Source organism: Elephantulus edwardii, unplaced genomic scaffold (assembly GCF_000299155.1).
Source record: "Elephantulus edwardii isolate Elephantulus edwardi_28Jun2011 unplaced genomic scaffold, EleEdw1.0 scaffold00170, whole genome shotgun sequence".
NCBI classification, from domain to species: Eukaryota; Metazoa; Chordata; class Mammalia; order Macroscelidea; family Macroscelididae; genus Elephantulus; species Elephantulus edwardii.
This window is the reverse complement of record NW_006399920.1, coordinates 4,741,862-4,764,903: the sequence shown is the minus strand read 5'-3', so window position 1 is coordinate 4,764,903 and position 23,042 is coordinate 4,741,862. Positions and strand designations below refer to the sequence as shown.

At 40.2% G+C, this 23,042-nt stretch overlaps 1 protein-coding gene across 1 annotated transcript in view; it reads right to left on the bottom strand.

The window, feature by feature from the left end:
* The window catches only part of BICC1 (BicC family RNA binding protein 1), a 366,487-nt gene that overhangs the window by 44,348 nt on the left and 299,097 nt on the right, over positions 1–23,042 (bottom strand). Inside the window, exon 4 of the mRNA XM_006895579.1 lies at positions 2,310–2,389. Coding sequence (XP_006895641.1) covers positions 2,310–2,389 — 80 coding nt within the window. The remainder of the gene's footprint in view (positions 1–2,309; positions 2,390–23,042) is intronic.

Sequence of the window (23,042 nt, the reverse complement as noted above, 5' to 3'; positions counted from 1 at the left end):
TTTTGGAAATGGATGCCACAAAACTGAATAGGGAAGAATTTTCAAAGTTACTTTCCCAGCTTCTATATCTTTTACTCTTAGGAAGAAGAATGAGGAAGAGATCACAAAGCATATTCTATCAATGTAAACTTACACAAAGTTTAAATTAGTTTTGTTGAACCAAAATGTAAAATTCCCAAGATAAAATGAATAAAAACACTGTGCTCATGTTGAAATCATATACCTAAATTTGTTAGGGTCATAGAGTTGAAAAGACTGACCTGAAATACAGCCTTATACCTAAGAATGCTATCAGAAAGCTTCAGCCTTTAGAATCCAACTGCTACTGAATCATTTCTGACTAAAAGGAAACTTCCATCAGGTTTACGAGGTGGTAAGTATGTAAAGGAGGCAACTGCCCATCTTTTCCCTGTGTACCTGCTGGTGAGCTATAACCACAGAGCTTCAGCTAGAAGAGTTATAGACTATGAATACATTTAAAAAGTCAAAATAGAATTGGGTGTCAAGATATCAGTAATTTCTGATTACTTAGATTTTAAATATATACCCACTAGATATAACTTTCAAACTTAATTCTTTTAGTTTAATATGAAATATAAGAAAAGATAAATATATTTTATTGGGGGGGAAATTTTAAAATATTTAATAATTTCTGTTTCTTCTGTTGTCCACTGAGTCAGTACCACCTCTAGCTGACCTTGCCATAGGGCCACGGTTGTAAAACGGGACTGACATCGGGGCTGAGGAAAGACAGAGAAGGAGGGAAGGAATGATGTGTATGGCATTGAAACAGATGAGGGAGAGAACTGCTTAAAAGGGGTATATGATGGGGTATTATTGTCATGACAGGAGTCCAGAAAGAAGGCTGCACAGTGGAGTGGACTTGGGGGGGAGGAGGTGGGCAGGGAGAAAAGTGCAATAATGAATGACTGGAAACCCTAAGTCTCTGTAAACTTTTATTAAAATTAATAAAAAAATGTATATGAACTATTATATGTAAACCAATTTAAAAAATTTAAAATATTCATTGCAATGAAAAAAAAAACCCACCACCCAAACCAACAATAAAAAAACAGAGAATCAGGTGCGAGGTTCGAATCCTCCAGAGTCTCTGCGGGAGAATGAAGGACAATCTCCTCCTGTACCAGTCAGATCCGATTTGACAGTACACACACACACACACACACACATATAATAATAAAATTTTTAAAAAAGAACCAGGGACTCTGGCTTTAAATTTACCTCATGATTAATCAACTCTAGAATTCTGGGAAAATGATATAATATCTCTTAGCTAATTTACTTATGAGGATTAAATGAATTCATAGTAATAAAATATATCTTTTGTAAAGATACAACACATAAATATTAGGACTTGACATAAAGTAAGTGCTTTTAAAGTATTTCATAAGGAAAATAAATTCTCCCAAATGACTGTAACTTCTTACACATTTAAGTATCCCTTTTCTTTTTCTGTACATGCTTGTATGAGAGAAGGACGTTAAAAAAGAAAGCGTAGGCTCAATTTTTATTTCTTGCCCTCTACTTACTCTTACTCATTGTCAGTGAACTGGAACTGACTCATAGCTGATCCTCCAGAGGTGTTCAGAGGCTGTAAGTTCATAGGAGAGACTGTCCTATTTTCTCCCACAGATCAGCTGGTAGATATGTACAATCTGCCGTGAGCTGGCAGCTCAACTCCTTCCTCACTAGGTCCCCAGAGATCCCTTGCTCTGTACTAATCGGGCCAATGCTCACTATGTGTGTGTTGGTGTGTGGCAGCATACATACATTTATTATTGTTCTTAGGTGCCATCAAATTGGTTTCAACTCACAGGAATTCTCTCTCTCTCTCTCTCTCTCACACACACACACACACACACACACACACACATTTAAACCTCTATATTGCTGTTGTATGTACTGTCAAGTCAGAAATGACCCGTAATTGACCCTCCAGCAAGTTTTCAGAAGCAGTAACTTACATGGGAGGAGATGGCCCATCTTTCACTCACAGAGCAGCTGGTAGATTTGAAACACATGCCTTTGGGTTGGCAGTGCAGCTCCTTACCACTAAGCTACCAGTGCTCATACATATATAATCTTGTTCCGTTACTCAGTACAGAAAAATCTAGTGAAATTTTAGAAAAAACTTCGCATTTTCTCTAGAATTACATATGCTTATTTTAAGTCACATCAGTACATTATCTTGGCTTTTAGTTCTTCAAATGGTGTTCTCACAACAGCGTGAAGCCGCCCTTGCTGAGTGACAAGGCTCTGAAATCTGAAAGTTATTAACAGTCACTTACTTTAGTGTCTAAGACAGACATGATCATTTCCTTGGCTTCCTTAACATCTTCTTTCTTTCCAGAAACTTTGATATGGGGATCTAGAAGAAATCGGAAACAACACTGTCACATGGAATTCCAAAAACTCTAGCTTTTAAATTAATGCCACCGTATCAAAACCCCACTGCTGCTGGTCAGTTCCAACGCACAGCAATGCTCCCTCGGCTTTCTGAGTGGTAGATCTTTAAGGGAGGAGACAGCCCACCTTTCTCTCTCAGAGCAGCTGGTGGATTTGAACTAGGTGCTTTGGGATTACAGCACAGCTTCTTACAACTAGGCCACCAGCGCTTCCCTGAAAGGGACTGAATAATTAAGCATTAGGTTCATTAGAGGCATGTTATCACTGTAGTGACATATGGGGGGAAACCCTTCAAATCATAAGATAACTAAACTTAGAGGACATCCTTACAGCTTAATGGGACTGTGTTTTAATTTTAGGAATATTTAATGTAGCATTTATTCAGAATTAGCACTGTAACTAAAAAAAAATTTTTAAAAATCCTTGAGCTCTGGTGGCTTAATGGCAAGGAGTTGCACTGCCAACCCAAAGGCAAGTGGTTCAAATCCACCAGCTGCTCCATGAGAGAAAAACAGGTACTCTCCTCCATGTAATTTATAGCCTCTGAAAACTTTCAGGAGGGTCAGTTAGGAGCTGGTTTTGACTTGCTACATAGTTTGTGACATATCTGTTACATTTGGATGTTACATAACAGCAACTTTTATTAAAAGAATCTCTGGTGGCATGGCCCATAGCCTGTGTATGAGCAGGTGGCTTCAGCGTCCTCCCATTAAGGTTTACAACCTCAGAAATCCAGTGGAGGGTCACTACAGGGTTTATAGCCTTGGAAACCCAGTGGAGGGTTACTATAGGGTTTACAGCCTCAGAGACCCAGAGAAGGGTTACTACAGAGTTTACAGAGGGTCACTATGAGCTGGAAGCAACTAAGGTGAGTTTGCATTTGAAGTTTAACTGTTTGTTACTGCTGTTAAAGTTTATAAAGAAAATAATTTCCTCTGCTCAACCATTATTTTCTGAAAAGTTACTAGATTGCAAATCCTGCTCTAGGTGCCAAGAGGGGAAGAAAACAAAAATTCCTTGCTCACACACACTTCAAAGAAATGAACCAAAATTAAAATAACTAGCACGGTCTCTCAAAACATAAATGTTAATGAAAATCAGAAAAAGGAGCAGGAGTGCTGCGGTGAGAACAGAGGTGATGTTCGTGGTTGAGAAAATTAGGAATCTAAGTCAAAGCCTAAAGGAGGTGGGCCTGCTGGCCAACACAACCTTCTAGGTCGAGACTCAGGCCCCATGGAAGTGAAATGTAATGCTTTCCTGAGGCAGCTTTTAAGGTTGCTCCAAGAATCAAGGTATTTTATTCCTCTGAATTTCATCAACTTGATGTTATTCTTGTTACGTGCCATTGTGTCACCTCTGACTCACAGAAACCCTGTTGTACAACCGCCCTAAATCGTGCTCTGTCCTGTGCCAATCTCACTGTCTCCAACACAGCCACACCGATTACCCCAATCACTGAATCAATCCACCTCATCGAGGGTCTTCCTCTCCTGCACTGTCCCTCCACCCTCCCAAGCAGCATGATGTCCTTCTCCAGCAACTGGTGCCTCCTTGCAACTTGTCCAAAGTATGTCAGATGAAGCTTCAGAATCCTTGCCTCCAAGCAACAGCCTGGTTTAACCCTCTCTAGGATGAACCTGTTTGTTCTCCTAGCAGTCCACAGTATATTCAATATTCTTCTCCAACACCACAGCTCAAAGGCATCAACTCTCCTTCTGTCTTCCCTATTCATTATCAGCTCTCTCATGCATAGCAAGTGATTACAAAGACCATGGTCTGTATCACACACACACACACACACACACACACACACACACACCCCTTAGTCTCCAGAGTGACATCATTGCTCTTCATTACTTTGGAGAGATCTCTAACAGCAATGCAGACCATAATCCAGTTAAGTAGAAAAGTCTATGCACGTTAGTAATAAAACTAACAAAGATCTTTTATTCTTATTAATGTTGATAATCTATAAATTTATGAAATACCTACAATGGTCTATGTTCTCTGCATCAAGACCCTGACACTTTACCAATGTCTACTGAGCACCTTTTACAATTTTGAAGCTGTCCCACTTGAGTCTTTGAACTCTCCTAGCTCATCGATTCTTAAGGGTAGGATGCGGAACCACCGGGTGAGGATATTCTCTGAGCCACATACATTTCCTTGGCATTGTGATTTTTCTCATCTTGAAGTCTAGTCAAAGATCCATCCAAGTACACTGTATTCTGAAGGTGTAAACCTGCTGCCATCAAGTCAGTCCTGACTGTAAGGAACGAATGAATTCCTAGGGTTTCTGAGAGTGGACTGCCTCATCCTTCTCCCAGGGAACAGCTAACGGGTTTCAATCACTGACCTCTTATTTCACAGCCCGAGGACTGTATCACTAGAGTTCCTCTATGGTGCTATGGTGTAATTGTTGTTGTTGTTGATTGCCTTCCAGTGGAGCACGACTCATAGTGACACTATGAACAAAAGACCTGAAGCCCCTCTATAACTATTGATATTTGTCAACGTTTATAGTGTTTCCGGAGACACACTGTAGGTGTAATTGGGCAGTTAAAAAAAAACATAAAGGAGGGTTCTGTAGGAAGAAGGGAAAGAAAAGGCAAACTTTCTAAAGCTCCTGTCTCTTTGAGTTCAGTCCACTGCTCGAGTTGATTCTGTTTCATAGTGAATGAGTCAGAATCCATAGCAACGCTCCACCATGGCTGTAAATCTTCATGGAAGGAGACTGGCCATCTTTTCTCCCTCAGAGCTGCTGGTGGATTTGAACTGCTGACCGTTTGATACCACCAAGACTCCTTAGAGTTAAGATGGTGAAATCACAGTTAATAACAGTGCAGGAGCTTCTGATTTCAGGAATGCATCTCTGGTGCCTGGAGTCCCGGGGAGACATCCCTGCAGCTGTGCTTATTTGAAGCAGTGCCATCACCTCCAACCCCCACTACTTCCCTGCAGAGCCTCCTGGGGGCTGCACTTGGCCTTGAGCATTTCTCCCTACAGAGTTCACTTGATTCTTCCTCTGACACATGCCCTGCTTTGTGGAGTCTTGTAAAAATCAAAGGCCCTAACACTGAAACTTTTTGCAAAGTTTCAGTATTGGGCATTTCAAAGCGAGAGGCCTAAAAGCAGGCTAACGGGATGTCTGTATCTACCACAAGCTGGGAGGACTCTGGCAAGAGCTCACTTTCACCACTGGCTCCCTCACGCAGCAGGCCAGCTTTTGCCACAATTATGTAAACAAACAACTTCATGAGTAATTATTATTATACTCAATGTAATTTCCCACAGCAATATTTACACAAGAGGTTGTCTACATTCAACATTTCGGTTTCTGCTATCTTCAACCTTGGTTTGAATTATTGTAGGTTGACGATGCTAATCTATACTGAAAATGTTCTCTATTGCAGTGAGTGGGTGATTAGAACTCAATGTTACTCAAAACACGCATGCTTACAAGACTCACTTACTGTTGCCGTTATATGCCCTTGAGTTAATTCCAACTCAACCCAGTGCACACCATGTATGCAATATTATGTACACAGCATTACCTACAACAAAGGGAACCCCTGTCCAGTCCTGTGACCCTGTGCCATCTTCACAAACTCTGCTATACTTAGGCTCATGGTGGCAGGCTAACTCAGGGAAGCTCTTACTGTTTTTCACCGGCCCTCTGCATTTCCAAGCATGGCATTGTCCTTCAGGGGCTGGTCCTTCCTGATAGATGCCCACAGCAAGGGAGACAAGCCTCACCAGCTTTGTTTCTCAGGAGCACTCCAGTTTCAATTCTGGGTCATCTTTTGTTCTTTGGTTAGTCCACAGTATGTGTGATACTGCTCACTAACATCAGACACATGGTATTTGTTAAAATGCAGGCTCCTGTGCCTCAGGATTCTAAGAACTGTAATTTTTAATATTTTCTTCTAAGTGTAGATCAAGCATTTATATAGAACAACAAATTTAACCACATAACACATTTTGCTGCTGTTTCTAAGGAAGTCTATTACATGTGACATAAAATCCTTTAAAGATTAAAAAACTTTCTTTCCTCATTAATAATTAATAATAAACTAGAAATCTATTATTTTGAAGATTGGGTAATATTATGCTTTGGTGGCCTAGTGGTATGAAACTGCACTGGAATCCCAAACACACATGGTTCAGATCTACCAACTGCTCCGCAGAGGAAGGCTTGGCAGTCTCCTCCTGCGTGAAAAATCCACTGGAGGCTCAGCTATGAATCAGTTCTGACTCCATGGTACAACAACACTGACACTGGTAGTTATTGTACTGACATCCCCATGTATCTGTAAAGGAACAGTGAACCCTTACAGATCCTTATCAAGTCCTTATGGATTTCCATGTCCAAGTCATAAAACCTCTTGTTCAAAGATTCAACTTTTTTTGGTTCTTTTATAGTCTATGTATATAAAGTTACCATTTCATACCTAAGTTCATACAACTTCATACTTTTCATATATGAAATGTTCATACATTTCATGATGAAGCTGATCATCAACAGAACAGAAAACAAAAGGCAAAAGCCTCAGCTGAAAATACTTGAAAGTGTAAGAGCACCATCTAGTGACCGAAAATACAAACTGGCAATGGACACAAGTGAGCAAACACATAAACAAAAAATACACTAACAGACACCAACAGGTAACAACAAAGAAACATATATGCTGTCTAGATTGGTGACCTGTCAGCGGGTTTTCAGAAACTGTAAACCACGTGGGAGGAGACTGTCCACCTTTGTGCTGGTGGATTCGAACCACTTGGCTTTGGGTTGTCAGCACAACTCCTTACCCAAGCAGGCCCTCAGAACTCTCTGCTGAATTGCTTATGGCACATTCTCTCTTTAACGATCCCATAAACGTCTTGTGCAGAATGTATACTCTTACTTCATTCACTGTTATTAAATCTTGCTTTCAACTGAGTACTGCAGCTTGTGGTGAGTTTTCCACAAGATACCACAAGAGACTAGGTTTAATTCACACCCATTCTGTAAACAGTTGAACAGAAAAGGTGAAATATTAAGCACATTAAAATGAGAGGAAAGGCAGCTATGAAGAGTGCTGAAGCACAACAGAGGAAGAAGGCCAAGGGGCCAGCTAGTTCTTCTCGACTTGGGTATTGATGTTTCAGAGAGCATTTACTCTAAACACAATTCTCACTATTACATAATTAACCTTAATCTTTCCTCTCTTATTTGGTTTGGGAGCTGGTACAGCCGCAAACAGTGATAGATACTCAGTAACCCATCGTTGAATAGACTGATGGCTCTCCTATTTTAGGAAATGGTTAGGTACTAAGGAAGGTGCCAGAGATGTCTAAGAATCGAAACTCGATGTCCTTGGGAACTACACGTCCCATACCCACCACAATTCCCATCTCAGGACCTCTATAAATGATAAAGAAACTAGAGGACAGTTACAGTCACCTGAGTGGTACACAGAGCTAACAAACACCAGTTTGCGAACTGAAAGGTTGGCAGTTCAAGTCCACTTAGAGACATCTCAGAAGAAAGATCAAGTGATCTACTTCTGAAGAATCAGCCCAAGGACACTATGCAGCACAGGTCTTCACCCATGTCAGATTGATATGAGCCAAAACATACCTCATAGCAACTTGTATCTCATATTTAGTCTTTTTTTTTTTTTACTTTTGGAAACATGCACCACCCATCTTTATGGGAGCTTATATCTCTATGCTGTTATTCTCTAGAAAAGAGGAAGACCAGGTGGTAATCCAGCCTTCACTAAATAACATAAAATTGTATGGGCACAGGTATGAAATGGTAATTTTACATACTTGCATCAGAGAGCTGGACACTGACTAAGGACACCAGAAGAATCAATGCCTTTGAATTGTGGTGCTGGAGAAGAGTCTTGAACATACTATGGAGTGCCCAGAAAACAAATGGGTCTGTCTTGGAGAGGGTGAAATCAAGCTGCTGTTTGGAGGCAAGGATTTTGAAGCTCCATTTCACATACTTTGGGCATGTGGCCAGGAGGGACTTGTGCTTGGAGAAGGGTGGAGAGGGACAGCACAGGAGAGGAAGAGCCCAGATGAAATAGACTGACACAATAATGAGGGTAATGGGTGAGTGGGAGACAGCAAGACTGGCTCAAAACAGGGCCGGATTCTGAGCGATTATATATAGGTTTGCTGCAAGTCACAGGTGACTTGATGGCACACAACAACAACAACAACATACTGTAAAAGAAGGGAAAAAAAGTTGGACTTTTGAACAAATGTCTTCTAACTTCCACATGGAATCCATAAGGACTTGATAAGACAAAAACTGTTTTCATAGGAACACCTGCTATAAACAGTTATTTCTAATAAAAATAAATGTTGAAAAGTCTTTAGTGTTTATAGGAACATAACTAAAGCTTAGTTATGGTTTTAAAATATTATCTATGAGTATTCTGGCATCTACTTTCTGGTTTTCCATCCTTGGAAATCTCTCCACTCCTGAAAACATTTGTCAGTATTTTACCACCATTTACTTCTCTCCTTAAAGCTGAGTTGGCTTCCCCTGCATTTCTCTCCCACAGTTGAAGCTATAGCAAATGCCCATGCCAGACATTTCATTGTATTTATTATGCCACAGAAAGTAATGTGCTAGTGACATATGATGAATTTAAGCCATAAATCTTTTGCCAACAATCTGTTGGTACCTATTTTCCTGTCCACATGATTGAGTGCTAAGTGAGAAAGATTCAACCTCAAAAATTCACAGCAATATTTTCATTCACAGCATATTCTCTTGTGGAGATAGATAAAAGTAAGAGAAAAACTGGTCTTGGTGTTTTGTTGGGTTTTTTTCATCTACAACACCCCATTTCTCCTATTCATTTTGTTAAGTTTTGCTGAGTCTACTTTCAACTTCTAGCAAATACATGAAGCAGAACAGAATAAACAACAGCCAAAACCAAGGCAAGTGCTGACTATGGAACAGACCATAAATTACTCGTGTATAAGTTCAAATTGCAGCTAAAGCAAATGGAAACAGATCCACCAAATCCATAAACAAGAACTAGAAGATGGCCTCGAGTCTATCCTACACAAATTTAAAAATAATTTCAAGAATAGGTTTGAGGCCGTGAACGACTGAAGATTGCAGACCAAATGAATTGTGAGATGACATCAAAGATAAGCATCCACAAAGAGAGCAAAAGGTCTTTACCAAGACAAAGCAGGAGGAAGAAAAGACCCAAATGAGTATCAGAAGACACTCTGAAAATTGCATTAGAGCACTGAGAACCCAAGAAATGCAGAAGTGAAAGATAAACAGAAGATTACAAAGGGCAGCTTAAAAAGACAAAGCATGCAACAATGAATGAATGGAAATCCAAAATCTCTGTAAATGTTCATTAAAATTAATAAAATTTTTTAAAAGAGAAAGAAAATGTATCTTAAAAAAAAAAAGACAAAGCAAACTATTTTTATGGGATGTACAAAGAGCTAGAGTTGGAGAATACAAAGGAAAGAACTCTCAACATTCCTCAAACTGAAAAGAACGGAAAAACAAATTCAAACCTTGAGCTACAACACTGAGAGATACTATGGGCAAAATTTTGAATGATCCAGGAAATATTAAAGAAGATGGAATGAATACATAGATACAGAGCTTCATAGTACCAAAAAAGAACTGGTCAACACTGAAACATATGATCAAGAGTCAATGGAAAAAAATAGAAAAAACAAAAGAGTCAATGGTAAAGGGGGAAAGGTCAAGCTGCATTGAAGGCATTGAAAAAAAAAAAGGCCCCAGGAATCAACTGGATACCAATTTACCTGTTTCAACTAACAGATGCAGCTATGGATGTGTTCACCAATCTACAATCTATGCCAAGAAATATGGAAGACACCTACCTGGCCAACTAACTGGAAGAGATTCACATTTGTTCCCATTCCCATGAAAGGTGATCCAATAGACTGTAGACACTGTCAAACAATATCATCTGCAATAAAAATATCAGTGAAGACCATCCAAAAATAGAGAGAATATCTAAGAGTTCAAGGGAGTTTAGAAGAGGCCGTGACACCAGGGGTGTCACTGCTGATGTCAGATGTATCTTGGATTAAAGGAGAGAGTAACAGAATAATGTCTATTTCTGTTTCACTGATTATGCAAAGGCTTTATGACTATGTGAATCGTAACAAACTATGACTACAACTAAAGAATGGAAATCCCAAAACACTTAATTATGCTTATATAAAATCTATGTTGTTGTTGTTGTTATGTGCCATCGAGTCGCTTGCGACTCATAGCGACCCTATGTACAAGAGCTCTAAATGCTGTTCTATCCTGTGCCAACCTAGCCATCTCAAACGCACTTATTCCCACGGGTCCAGTCACAGAATCGATCCATCTCACCAAAGGTCTTCCTCTCCTTCGCTTCCCTTCCACTCTACCAAACATGATGTCCCTTTCCAAGGACCAGTCCCTCCTTGCAACACACCCAAAATATAAAATAAAATCTATACCTAGGCCAAAAAGCTGTTGTGCAAATACACACGGGAACACTGCATGGTTAAAATCAACAAAGGTGTGAATCAGGGCTGTATCTTTTCTCTATACCTATACAATCTGTATGCTGAGTGAATTATTTGAGAAGCTGGACTTTATGAAGAATATGGCATCAGAATTAGAGAAAAACTCATAAACTTCCTGCATTAAGGATATTACACAATCTTGCTTGTTGAAAGTAAAGACTTCAAACACTTGTTAAAAAAGAGCAAAAAGACTATATACCCTTCAGTATGGATTACACTTCAATATCACGAAGAAAAAAATTCTCACAACTGGGCCATAGGTAACAAAATGATAGATGGAGAAAAGACTGAAATGGTCAACATTTTCCACCTAACTGGATCCACAATCAACATCCTTGGTACCAGGAATCAAGGAATCAAACGTTGTATTGCATTGGGAAAGTCTGCTGTCAAGGACTTCTTCAAAATACTGAGGAATAACTATGCTAGTTTGAAGACTAAGGAGTGCCTGCTTCAGGCCAAGGTCTTTTCAATCATTTACTATGCATCAGAGAGCTGGATAATGAATAAAGATCACAGAAGGAACACTGATGTCCTTGAATTATGATTCTGGAGAAGAATATCAATATCCCACGGCTGCCAAAAGAACAAAGAGATGTGTCTTGGAGAAAGTTTGGCCAGAGAGCTTCTTATACGCAAGGATGGTGCATGTTTTTAGGAAGGGCTATTCCTTGGAAAGAGACTTCATACTTGCAAAGATGGAAGGTCAACAAAAGGAGAAAAGACCAGACTGACACAGTGACTACAGCAACGGCCTTAAGTATGTGAGAGAAGAGGAGGCTGATGGCCGGCACAGAATAGGGCTGGGTCCAGCTCTGTAGTTCACAGGGTCGCTGAGAGTGTACTCTAACAACAATAAAAGCTTTATGGAAGCAGATCTTCACGTTTTCTTCTAACTAACCTTTCAGTTCACATCAAGCACTTAATTGTTATGCCACTTCCTCTTACTCATAACATTCTAAAAACAGAAAACATCAAATTAGAGTTGTACTTTCCTTAAGGGGGAAAAGTCCATCTCCTGGCCTGTAATCAACTGGTTTTGATACACTTAATGTACATAAACAAAGATTTTGAACTGGCCTTATAAGAAGACACCAGTTGTGAGTTCTTTACTTTTGTCTTAAGTTCCCTTAAAAAAAAGTCATAGCTTCTAAAACTTTCTAGCCAAGAAGAACAGAGACATTCAGCAGAGCCATTGAGGCACTAATGCAATGTCATTTCACCAACCTCTGAAATGCCCTATAGACCATAAGAAACATATCTACTTTTGCAAGTAATTCCACATTGGCTTTGGCCATTTAAGAGTTTGCTGGTCTACTGGGAAAGGAGCAGTGCTGCCATTGCAAAGGCACGAGGTTCGACTCTATTGGCTGCTTTGCAAGAGACAGATGGACAAGATGGTTAATTTCCTCCTATGGGATTTCCAGCGTCTGAAAAGTAGTTGAAGGATCAGATGTGTGTCACTTCTGATGTGACGGCTAATACCTACTTACCTGCTGGATATACATACACACAAAAATATAGAGAAGCTTGTGGCCCTAGACTTAGGATATAGTCAAAGAATCAATACAAGTGAAGTAACAAAAGGCTAGACATCTAACGGCTGGACTGGGTTCACATAGGGAAAGGCTAGGAAAAGCCAGCAGATACACAGCATTTAAGGACTTAGATTCTGCAATCAACTACCAATTCCTTTCCACAGTCATAACAGAAATGTGTTCTGAATCCCAATATAGTTATAAACAAACTCTGCAACCTCACAAAGTTTCTGAACCCTTGGAAAACAATTTCCTTTAAAAAAATTTCAGGAGTTTGGTTAGATCACTGCTATACCCGTTTATAATCAATTTAAATTTCATGGTGTAAAACTGAAGAATAAGGTTCATAAATCAAGACAATCCGATGTACAATTATATGTTCCAATTGTTTTCATGGTGTCTTATGCTCAGTAAACATAGCATAATTTAAACTATTTCCAAGAAAGGAACGCTGCAGAGGAAAACCCACAAATGTGTCTGAAACAGCCACATGCTCTGTGGAGGGAACACACTGGTTTCCAGGACGAGTGGCTAGGGTGTTCCTTTTGTTTTGCATACACACCTGAAGAATACAGAAAGTGAATGAAGCACACGTTCCTCCACTGGCATTTCCTGAATAACGTACTTTTAGGTGTGAGAACAAACATGCTGACAGCCCCATATGAAGACGGATTCTACTTCAAAGCATGGTGTGAGCCATATCACAGCTTCAAATTACATGCCCTCCTATAAGTCTGCTATGTTGATTTCTTTTCCTTTAGGTTAGCTAATCACAAACAGCAAAAATGAACTCAATGCATAGTCAAAGGCCAAGGCCCACCTCATTCTGTAAAACTAAAGTCTTTCCCTTCCCTCATGAAAAAAAAATATTTAAACAAAAACTTTATATGGACCAAATAACTTATCAATATCATTTCCCCCCTAAATGCTAAAGCTTTTTGTTGGACTTTGTGTGTGTGAACTCAAAGAAGTTTATAAGAAATTGGCTTTTCATTCACTCATTTACACAGATTTCTTCCCCCTTTCCTCCTCCTTCATTCCCTAATCCATGCTCTGTATCAGCTTATCTTTTTTAAATGGAGCGGTAGATAACTTTTATCTGAGCTGGCTCATTAAACCTGCCTGGAAAGGATTTTTAAAGACTGAAATAGGATGACAGAAAGGCAATACACTGTTGAGTTTCTTTTGTAGCCCGTAATAGAGATTCCAGACTCTTTCTAGGCACGTTCTTTGCTAACAAGAAGTCTAATAACCAAGTTAAAATAAAAAAGCAAAGAGTATATTTGGAGAATGGTGTAAGAGGACACTATTTCCAGAGTCCAAGCCTTTCATATGCACGACAAAATACTGACCCATCACAACATGACAAAGTGGCGCCTCTCTGGTAGTTTTGCTGCTCTGTGGGAGAAAGATGCGCAGTCTCCTCCTGCGCAATTTACAGTCTGCAAAAACCTGCTGGGAGGTCAGCTATGAGACCTTTCAGACCCAAATGCAATGGGATTTTTTTAGGGGCCTCTGGCAGCCTAGTGGTAAGAAACGGAACTGCAATTCCAAAGGCATGTGGTTCAAACCCAACAGCTGCTCTGCAGGAGAAGGATGGGCCATCTCTTCCCATTAAAAGGTTCTGAAAACCTGCTGCTGGGTCAGCTATGGGTCAGCTCCGACTCTATGGTAAACAACATAACAATGTGTATATAAACTGTATGTGTAAGTGTATGAGTGTGTATTGAGCTCTGTTGGTAGGTTAGTGGTAAGGAACTACACTGCCAATTAAAGGTAAGTGGTTTGAATCCACCAGCTGCTCTTTGGGAGAAAGATGGGTAATCTCCTGGTTAGAGACAGAAAAAACAAAACCAAACTAAACCAATCTTTTACCATCATTCCCTAAAGCTGTTGTTTTAGAACAAGGCATAAAATCATCCTTAGTTGCTTTGTTTTAAAGCTGAAAAAAACCTAATCTCTTTACTAGCCAGCAAGAAGAGAAGTGGAGTGGACAGGATGATGTAACAAGAAATTATATACATATTACAATTATAAAAATATTATCATAATATTTTCAGTTGTTATTGTTGTTGTTTATTGCCTTGAGTCGAGCATGACTCTTTGCAACCCTATGAACAAAGGGCCTGAAGCCCCTCTACAACTATCAACATTTATCAAAGTTCACAGAGTCTCCGGAGGCATGTTATTTAGGAAGTAGATGGCAGTTCTGCTTCCAAAACTGTCATAGTATGCTCCTGTTTTCATGTACCATGAGTCACCTGTGATGTATAGTGACCCTATGTAATATTTTCATAACTAAATAGAATTAATCCTATTTTAATTATTATGATACTTATTATTATAATATTATACAATAATAATCTGCTCTGCATGCAGGTTGAAAAGGCATGGAGATAGGATACATCCCTGGCGTAAACCCTTCCCAATTTTGAACCATGCAGTGTTATCCTGCCAAGAAGATTATCCAAAAACTGCCAAGAAAACAGGTTCATCCTGGAGAGGGTTAAACCAGGCTACTCCTTGGAGGCAAGGATTCTGGGGTTCCGTCTGACATACTTTGGACATGCTGTAAGGAGGGACAGGTCCTTGGAGAGGGACATCATGCTTGGGAGGGTGGAGGGACAGCGCAGGAGGGGCAGACCCTCTATGAGGTGGACTGATTCAGTGACTGGGGTAATCGGGATGGGTGTATCAGAGGCAGTGCGACTGGCATAGGATAGAGCAGGGTTTAGGGCTGTTGTACACAGGGTCACTATGAGTCGCAAACGACTCGACGGCACATAACAACAATATTACTATATAATTATAAATAATATTTTTGGATGGAGCATTGGTGGCACGGTCCAGGAAGAGCAGAGCAGCTAATCCACAGATGCTTCCTCTCTAGTAGTTCAAATCTACAAGCAGCTTTGAAGGAGAAAGACATGCAATGAGCCAATGCTATGTAACCTTTAGGTCTGTTCCAATTCAATAGCAATAAAAGAGAAATTTTAGGGATGAAAGACTCTCTACAATCAACAACCATCCCCAAAATAACTTACCATTAAAATTGCATTTATCTGAATGAAAGCTAACTCTTTACATAGAGAAGCAGAGTATTCTTGGTATCAGAATGGCATAAGCAAATCAAAAGGAAGACAAGCTCCTCAAGAAGTGTTTGTTCATAATCCTTAGCAATTAGAGAGATGTAAATCAAAACAACTATGAGGTATCATCTCACCCTACCAAAACAGCTAAGTTCAACAGGACAGCAAACAACAAATGCTGGCAGGGTTGTGGAGAGATTGGAACGCTTATTCACTGCTGGTGGGAGTGTAAAATGGAATAGCCACTATGGAAGGCTGTCTGGTGTTTTCTTTGACCTAACAATTCCACTACATGAAATATACCCTAAAGAAACCAGAGATGCCACCCAAACAGATATATGCCCACCATGTTTACTGCTGCATTATTCATAATAGCAAAGAGATAAAAGCAATCCAAGTACTCATCAACAAATGAATGGATGGATAGAACAGCTGTAGTATATTCACACAATGGAATACTACACAGCACTGAAAAACAAGGAACTCATAATATTAAAAATCATAGGCAACCCTGGAAGACATTATGCTCAGTGAAATATCTCAGTCATGAAAGGATAAATACTGCATAACACTACCATTATAAAACAGGACTGGCATAGAGGATTGGGGAAAAACTAAGAAAAGAAGGAATAAATAATGATCACTGCACTGAAACAGATGAAGGAAAGAACTTTTTAAAAGGAATATATGATTTGGCGTTATTTGTATGAGGTGCATAGCAAAGGGGATGGCGGAGGGTATCTGGGACAGGGAGGAAATTATGCAACAATTAATGAATATTTTCTTTTTTAAAAAGTGAACAGGGGTAGGGAAGAAAATACGCAACTATGAATGAATGAAGATCCAACTTTTCTGTAAACCTTCATTAAAATCACAACTTTTTAAAAAAGGCCAAATATTGTATAACACCACTGTTATAAAACAGGACAGATGCAGGGTTAGAGAGAGAATAGGGACAGAGTGGATAGATAATGAACACTGCAGTAGGACAGAGGAGGAGAAAAACTACCTGAAAGGAATCTATTATAATGCATTATACATATAACAACAAGCTGGAACAAGTGGTGCATTGCAGGGTGGGTTGGGGGAGAGGGTAAGAAAATGTACAACAATGCATAAAAAAGGAAGTGTTTGTTAACTCTTTGGCAATGATTGACGACAGACCATCCTCATCACCAATGTAACAAAGATAGTGCCCAGGTGCACGCACCACCATGATGGAACACTCTGGACCCTCAATCACCTGAGCAGAAATGAGTTACCAGCTTTTGTTGATGGAATACTGGCAATTCCAACATAATCAACACTAAAAGAGCTCAAAATGCAATGATGCAATGTTATCAATGTTCTTCCCTCATCTTCCAACTTCGGGAGAAAAGGAAGCATAAAGAGGAATTAGTAAATAGGGTGTATGTCTCTTCTTTGCTAAGAGTCCTGTGTGCCATAGGAAAGTGCTTTATTTAATAAGCTATAGGGGACTAAGGTGCGCCTGGTCATGGTTTTTGCAATCACTTGTTATGCATCAGAGAGTTGGACAATGACTAGGGAGGATAGAAGGAGAATTGACGCCTTTGAGCTGTGGTGCTGGAGAAGAGTACTGACTGTACCATGGACTGCAAGGAAACCAATTGATTCATCCTAGAGAGGGTTAAACCGGGCTGCTCCTTGGAGGCAAGGATTCTGGGGCTTCACCTGACATACTTTGGACATGTTGTAAGGAGAGACAGGTCTTTGGAGAGGGAAATCATGCTGGGCAGACAGCACAGGAGGGGAAGACCCTCTATGAGGTGGATTGATTCAGTGACTGGGGTAATCGGGATGGATGTGTCAGAGGCAGTGCGGTTGGCGCAGGATAGAGCAGGGTTTAGGGCTGTTGTACATAGGGTTGTTATGAGTCGCAGGCGACTCGACGGCACATAACAACAACAACAACATAGATCAGATCATCCGGGAGGCTGGGCTCTATGAGCAGAAGTGTGGCATCAGGATTGGTGGAAGAGCTATCAACAATCTGCATTATGTAGATGATACAACCCTGCTTGCTGAAACTGAAGAGGACCTGAAGCGCTTGCTGCTGAGGGTCAGCGGCTGCAGCCTTCAATATGGATTGAAGCTCAATGTCAAGAAGACAAAGATTCTCACCACTGGACCAACTGACAGCATAAGGATAGATGGTGAAGAGATTGAGATTGTTCACAGCTTTAGTCTGCTTGGCTCCACAATCAACACTCTTGGCACCAGCTGCCAGGAAATTAAAAGATGTATTGCGATGGGAAATTCTGCTGTTAGGGACTTCTCTAAAGTACTGAAGAGTGCATCACAATAAGATAAAGGTGAATAATCCAATAGAAAAATGGGCACAGGATATGAACAGACACTTCACCAAATAGGACATTCAGATGGCTAACAAGCACATGAAGAAATGTTCAAAATTCCTAGCTCTAAGGGAGTTGCAAATTAAAACAACTATGAGATATCATCCCATGGCAGTCAGAATAGCAAAATTTAACAGAACAGCAACCAACAAGTGCTGGCGAGGCTGTGGAGGAACTGGAACCCTTATTCACTGTTGGTGGGAGTATAAAATGATGCAACCACTGTGGAAGGCAGTATGGTGCTTTCTCAAAAAGCTGCAAACAGAGATATCATTTGACCCAGCAATTCCACTACTGGGAATATATGCCAAAGAGACCATAACTGACATCCAAGCAGATTATGCACACCCATGTTTATCGTGGCTTTGTTCACATTAGCAAGGAGTTGGAAACAACCTAAGTGCCCATCAATAAACGAATGGATAGAGAAGGTGTGGTATAGTCACACAATGGAATACTATGCTGCATTGAAAAACAAGGAACTCATGCAATATTATTCAAAATGTGTGACCCTGGAGGACATAATGCTGAGTGAAAGATCTCAGCCACAAAAGGACAAATACTGCATGATGCCACTGTTGTAAAACAGGACTGACCTTGGGGTTGGGGAGAGACTGAAAAAGATGGGTTCAACAATGTATACTGCATTGACACAGATGAGGGAGAAAACTGTTTGAAAGGAACATGTGATTCGGTATTTTTGTCATGACAGGTATCTAGAGTGAAGACTACAGGATGGAGTGGACCTGGAGGAGGGTTTGTGAAACAATGAAAGAATTTTTCTTTTACTTTTCCAAGAGAATAGTGTACTAGGGGGTAGGGTTGGGAGGGGAGAAAAGTGCAACAATGAATGAATGGAAATCCAAAGTCTCTGTAAATTTTTACTGAAATTAATAGTAAATTTAAATTTAAAAAAATTTAAAAAGAAGACAAGTAGATAACAGACAAAAACTAAACACCCCCCAAAAAAAGAAGTACTGAAGAGCAATGCTGTCTCTCTGGAGACTAAGGTGCATCTGACACAGGCCATGGTCTTTGCAATCACTTTTTATGCATCAGAGAGTTGGACAATGTCTAGGGAGGATAGAAGGAAAATTGATGTCTTTAGCTTTGGTGTTGGAGAAGAGTATTGAAGGTAACACGGACTGCTAAGGAAAAAAACCAGATTCATCCTGGAGAGAGTTAAACCGGGCTGCTCCTTGGAGGCAAGGATTCTGAGGCTTTGTCTGACATACTTTGGTCATGTTGTAAGGAGAGACTGGTCCTTGGAGAAGGACATCATGCTTGGGAGTGTGGAGGGCAGGCACAGGGGGGGAAGGCCCTGTAGGAGGTGGATTGGTTCGGTGACTGGGGTAATCGGGATGGGTGTGTCTGAGACAGTGAGATTGGCGTCGGACAGAGCAGAGTTTAGGGCTGTTGTACATAGGGTCGCTATGAGTTGCAAATGACTCGACAGCACATAACAACAACAACAACAACACAGATCAGGACCAGGAGGTAGTCATCAGAACAGAGTAAAGAAACACTGCATGGTTCAAAACTGGGAAGGGATGTGTCCTATCTCCATTCCTTTTCAACCAATATGTAGAACAGATCATCGGAGAGGCTGGGCTCTATGAGAAGTGTGGCATCAGGATTGGAGGAAGACTCATCACCAACCTGTGTTATGCAGATGACACAACCCTGAGGAGGACCAAAGTGCTTGCTGCATAAGGTCAAGGATTGCAGCCTTCAATTTGGATTGAAGCTCAACAACAGGAAAATAAACATTCTCACCACTGGGCCAATTAGCAGCATCATGAGAGATGGTGAAGAAATTGAGATTGTAAACAGCTTTAGTTAGCTTGGCTCCACAATCAATACTCTTGGTACTAGTAGCCAGGAAGTCAAAAAAAGAATTGCATTGGGAAAGTCTGCTGTCAGGGACATCTCTTGGAGCACTAAAAACAATGTTAGTCTGAATACTAAGTTGCACCTGATCCAGGCCATGGTCTTTGCAGTTAATGTGCTATGCATCAGAAAGCTGGACAATAACTAGGAATAAGAGAAAGAGAATTGATGCCTTTGAGCTGTGGTTCTGGAGAAGAGTTCTGAATATATCGTGGACTGTTAAGGGAACAAATAGGTTTCTCTTGGAGAGGGTGACGGATGCCAGGCTGCTCCTTGGAGGCAAAGATTCTGAAACTGCATCTGACATATTTTGGGCATGTTGCAAGGAGGGACCAGTCCTTAGAAAGGGACATCATGCTTGGGAGAGTGTAAGGACAGTGCAGGAGAGATGGACTGACTCAGTGACTGGGTTAATGAAGGTAGCTGTGTCAGAGACAGTAAGGTTAGCTCAGGATAGAGCAGGGTTCAGAGCTGTTGTACACAGGGTCGCTAAGAGGTGCCGTGACGTGATGACACATAATAACAACAAAGAATAGGGATTCAGCAACAACCCAGGAAATAATCTTATAGAATATGAAAGACATGCTAACAAAGCATAAAGTAAAATCAAGGAGTACCCAGATGAAATAAACAAGAACAGATATATTTAAGGAGTGGGAGAAGTAGAAGTGGGTAAACTGTCTTCTCTTATAAACTACCTTATCTTGTGCAATGTAAACTTGACTACATGTACAACTGCAGAGGCGCTGTTCAGGTAGAGAGCAGGAAAACTCCAAACACAAAATATTCTGGCCTCAGAATCTGAATGAAAACTAAAGCTACAAAGCTGAGCTGGATTAGTTTCCTGCAGCCTTCTGGCATCTGTTCTTTATACTCCAGAGATAAAGAAGATTCTGGGAAGGGGAGGAAAGGAGCTGAAGTGCCAGTAGGAAATCTGGAATCTTGGAATGGTTTGCTAATAGCAATTCTACAGAAAGAATGCAAGTTAGTGTAGGGCAGGGTGACCAAAACTGAAGCTCTGAAGCTACAATGAGGGATAACACAAGGACTTAGAAGGAGGAAAAAAATACGTAAAAGAAATTAACAGCAGACAGCAAAGAATGGCTGTCTGCAATGGCAATGGCACCCCAGGCCAACATTCAAATGATGTGTTTTATTAAGGAGTGAAGATAGATAAAGCATCTTCTAGAAACTGAGATAACAAGTTATGCAGGAATTTTAAGGATCCAGAAGTGACTAATCCTAATTCTCCCTAAGGAACATTATATACAGTGCATAGGACAGGTCTTAGAGGTTATGTCCAAGGTCTAAAGCAGAGTGCTGCTGTCAACAGCAGAGGCAATTCAGCAAAAATCTTAGCACACGCCTGCTGGTTGCCATTACAGAGTAAGCAATCACATATTAAAAGATGCAAAAACATTAGAGGAGGAAAGTCCCTTGAATGAAGACTTGACCACATCACACCAATTGCAGCATTCTGTTGTTGTTGGCAACTGTTTGGTCTACCAAAATAAAAAAAGTCCAAGATACACAATTAAGATGATATCTAGAAAACTCAGGAAGTCAGTTCTAAAAGTAATTTACTTGACAGAGGCAGACATTAAGGTTTTACACCTTCTTCAAGTGTGTTGCACAATCTTGGGAAAGTTTTGTATTAATACATAACAGCAACGAATTAAAGTTTACTACTGAACAATGTCTGAAAGACTGCCCTAAGCTTGTTCATGATCTCAAGAAAGTTAGCAGTTTTTACAAAAATGAAAAGGCTGTAATATAAGGTAAGGGAGCTCTGGTGGCCTAATGGCAAGAAGCTGCGCTGCAATCCTGAAGGCACATGGTTCAAGGCCACTGGCTGCTCCATGGGAGGAGGATTAACTGCCTCTGAGAATCTGCCAGAGGGTCAGCTACGAGTCTGTTCTGACTTGAGAGTATACAACAATGAATTAATAAAGCTTATTTTTAAGCCTTATTTTTAATTCTAAGAAAATAAATTCAATCCAATTACATCTTCATACCTTAAAACAAAATTAATTTCTTTTCTAAGTACTATGGATCTTGGCTGAAAGTACACTGGACAAGAAAGATGTCTTTTGGTGTTTTATTCATTATACACAGGTATCCAGCTGTGTGGATCACAACAAATTATGGCTAACATGGAGAAGAATGGAAATCTCAGAACACTTACCTGTGCTCACGTGAGACAGATCTAGACCAAGAAGCTGTTGTCAAACAAAGCAAGGGAAGAGGCACAGTTAAAAATCAAGACAGGTGTGTGTCAGGGATGTATCTTTTCTCCACACCTATTCAATCTGTATATTGTGCAAATCAGTAGAGAAACTAGACTTGATGAAGTACAATGTGGGATCAGAATCTGAGGAAGATTTATCAACAGCCTGCATTATGTAGATAACAAAACCTTGCTTCTTGAAAATGAGGAGAACTTAAAATACTTGCAGAAGATTATCAAAGACTAAAGCCTCCATAGATTATATTCCAACATAACAAAATTCTTACCACTGGGTCAGTAGGCAATCTCATGATCGACAGAAAAGATTGAAACTGTCAACTATTTTATCTTACTTGAATCTACAATCAACATCCTTGGTTCCAAGAAGCCAACAGCTATACTACATTAGGAAAATCTGCTGTCAAAAACATCTCCAAATTGCTAAAGAACAACAATATTAGTTTAAAGACGGAGGCGCACTTGATCCAAGCAATGGTCTTTTCAATTATTTGCTGTGCATCTGAAAGTTGGGACAGCAAATAAAAACAGATTGAAGACTTAATGTTTTTGAATTGTGGTATGGGATAAGAGTAGTGACTAACCCATAAACTGGGGAAAAAATTCAACAAACCAAACAAGGATGTCTTGGAGAAAATGCTCCCTGGAGGCAAGGAAGGTGAAGCTTCACCTCACGGATTTTGGACATGTTGTTAGAGAAGGAAATTATGCTTGGAGAAGCTGAAGGTGAGCATAGAAGACATTCAACAAGATAGATCGATCATTACAGAAAAGCTAGGAACAACACTAGAAGTCCTAATCCACAACATAAAGAGTCTTCCCAGTATCCTGGAAAACCTACAACCAGGAGAAGATAACATAGATGAATGGGATCTTCTAAGACTCAAATCCCTATGCACATCCAAAA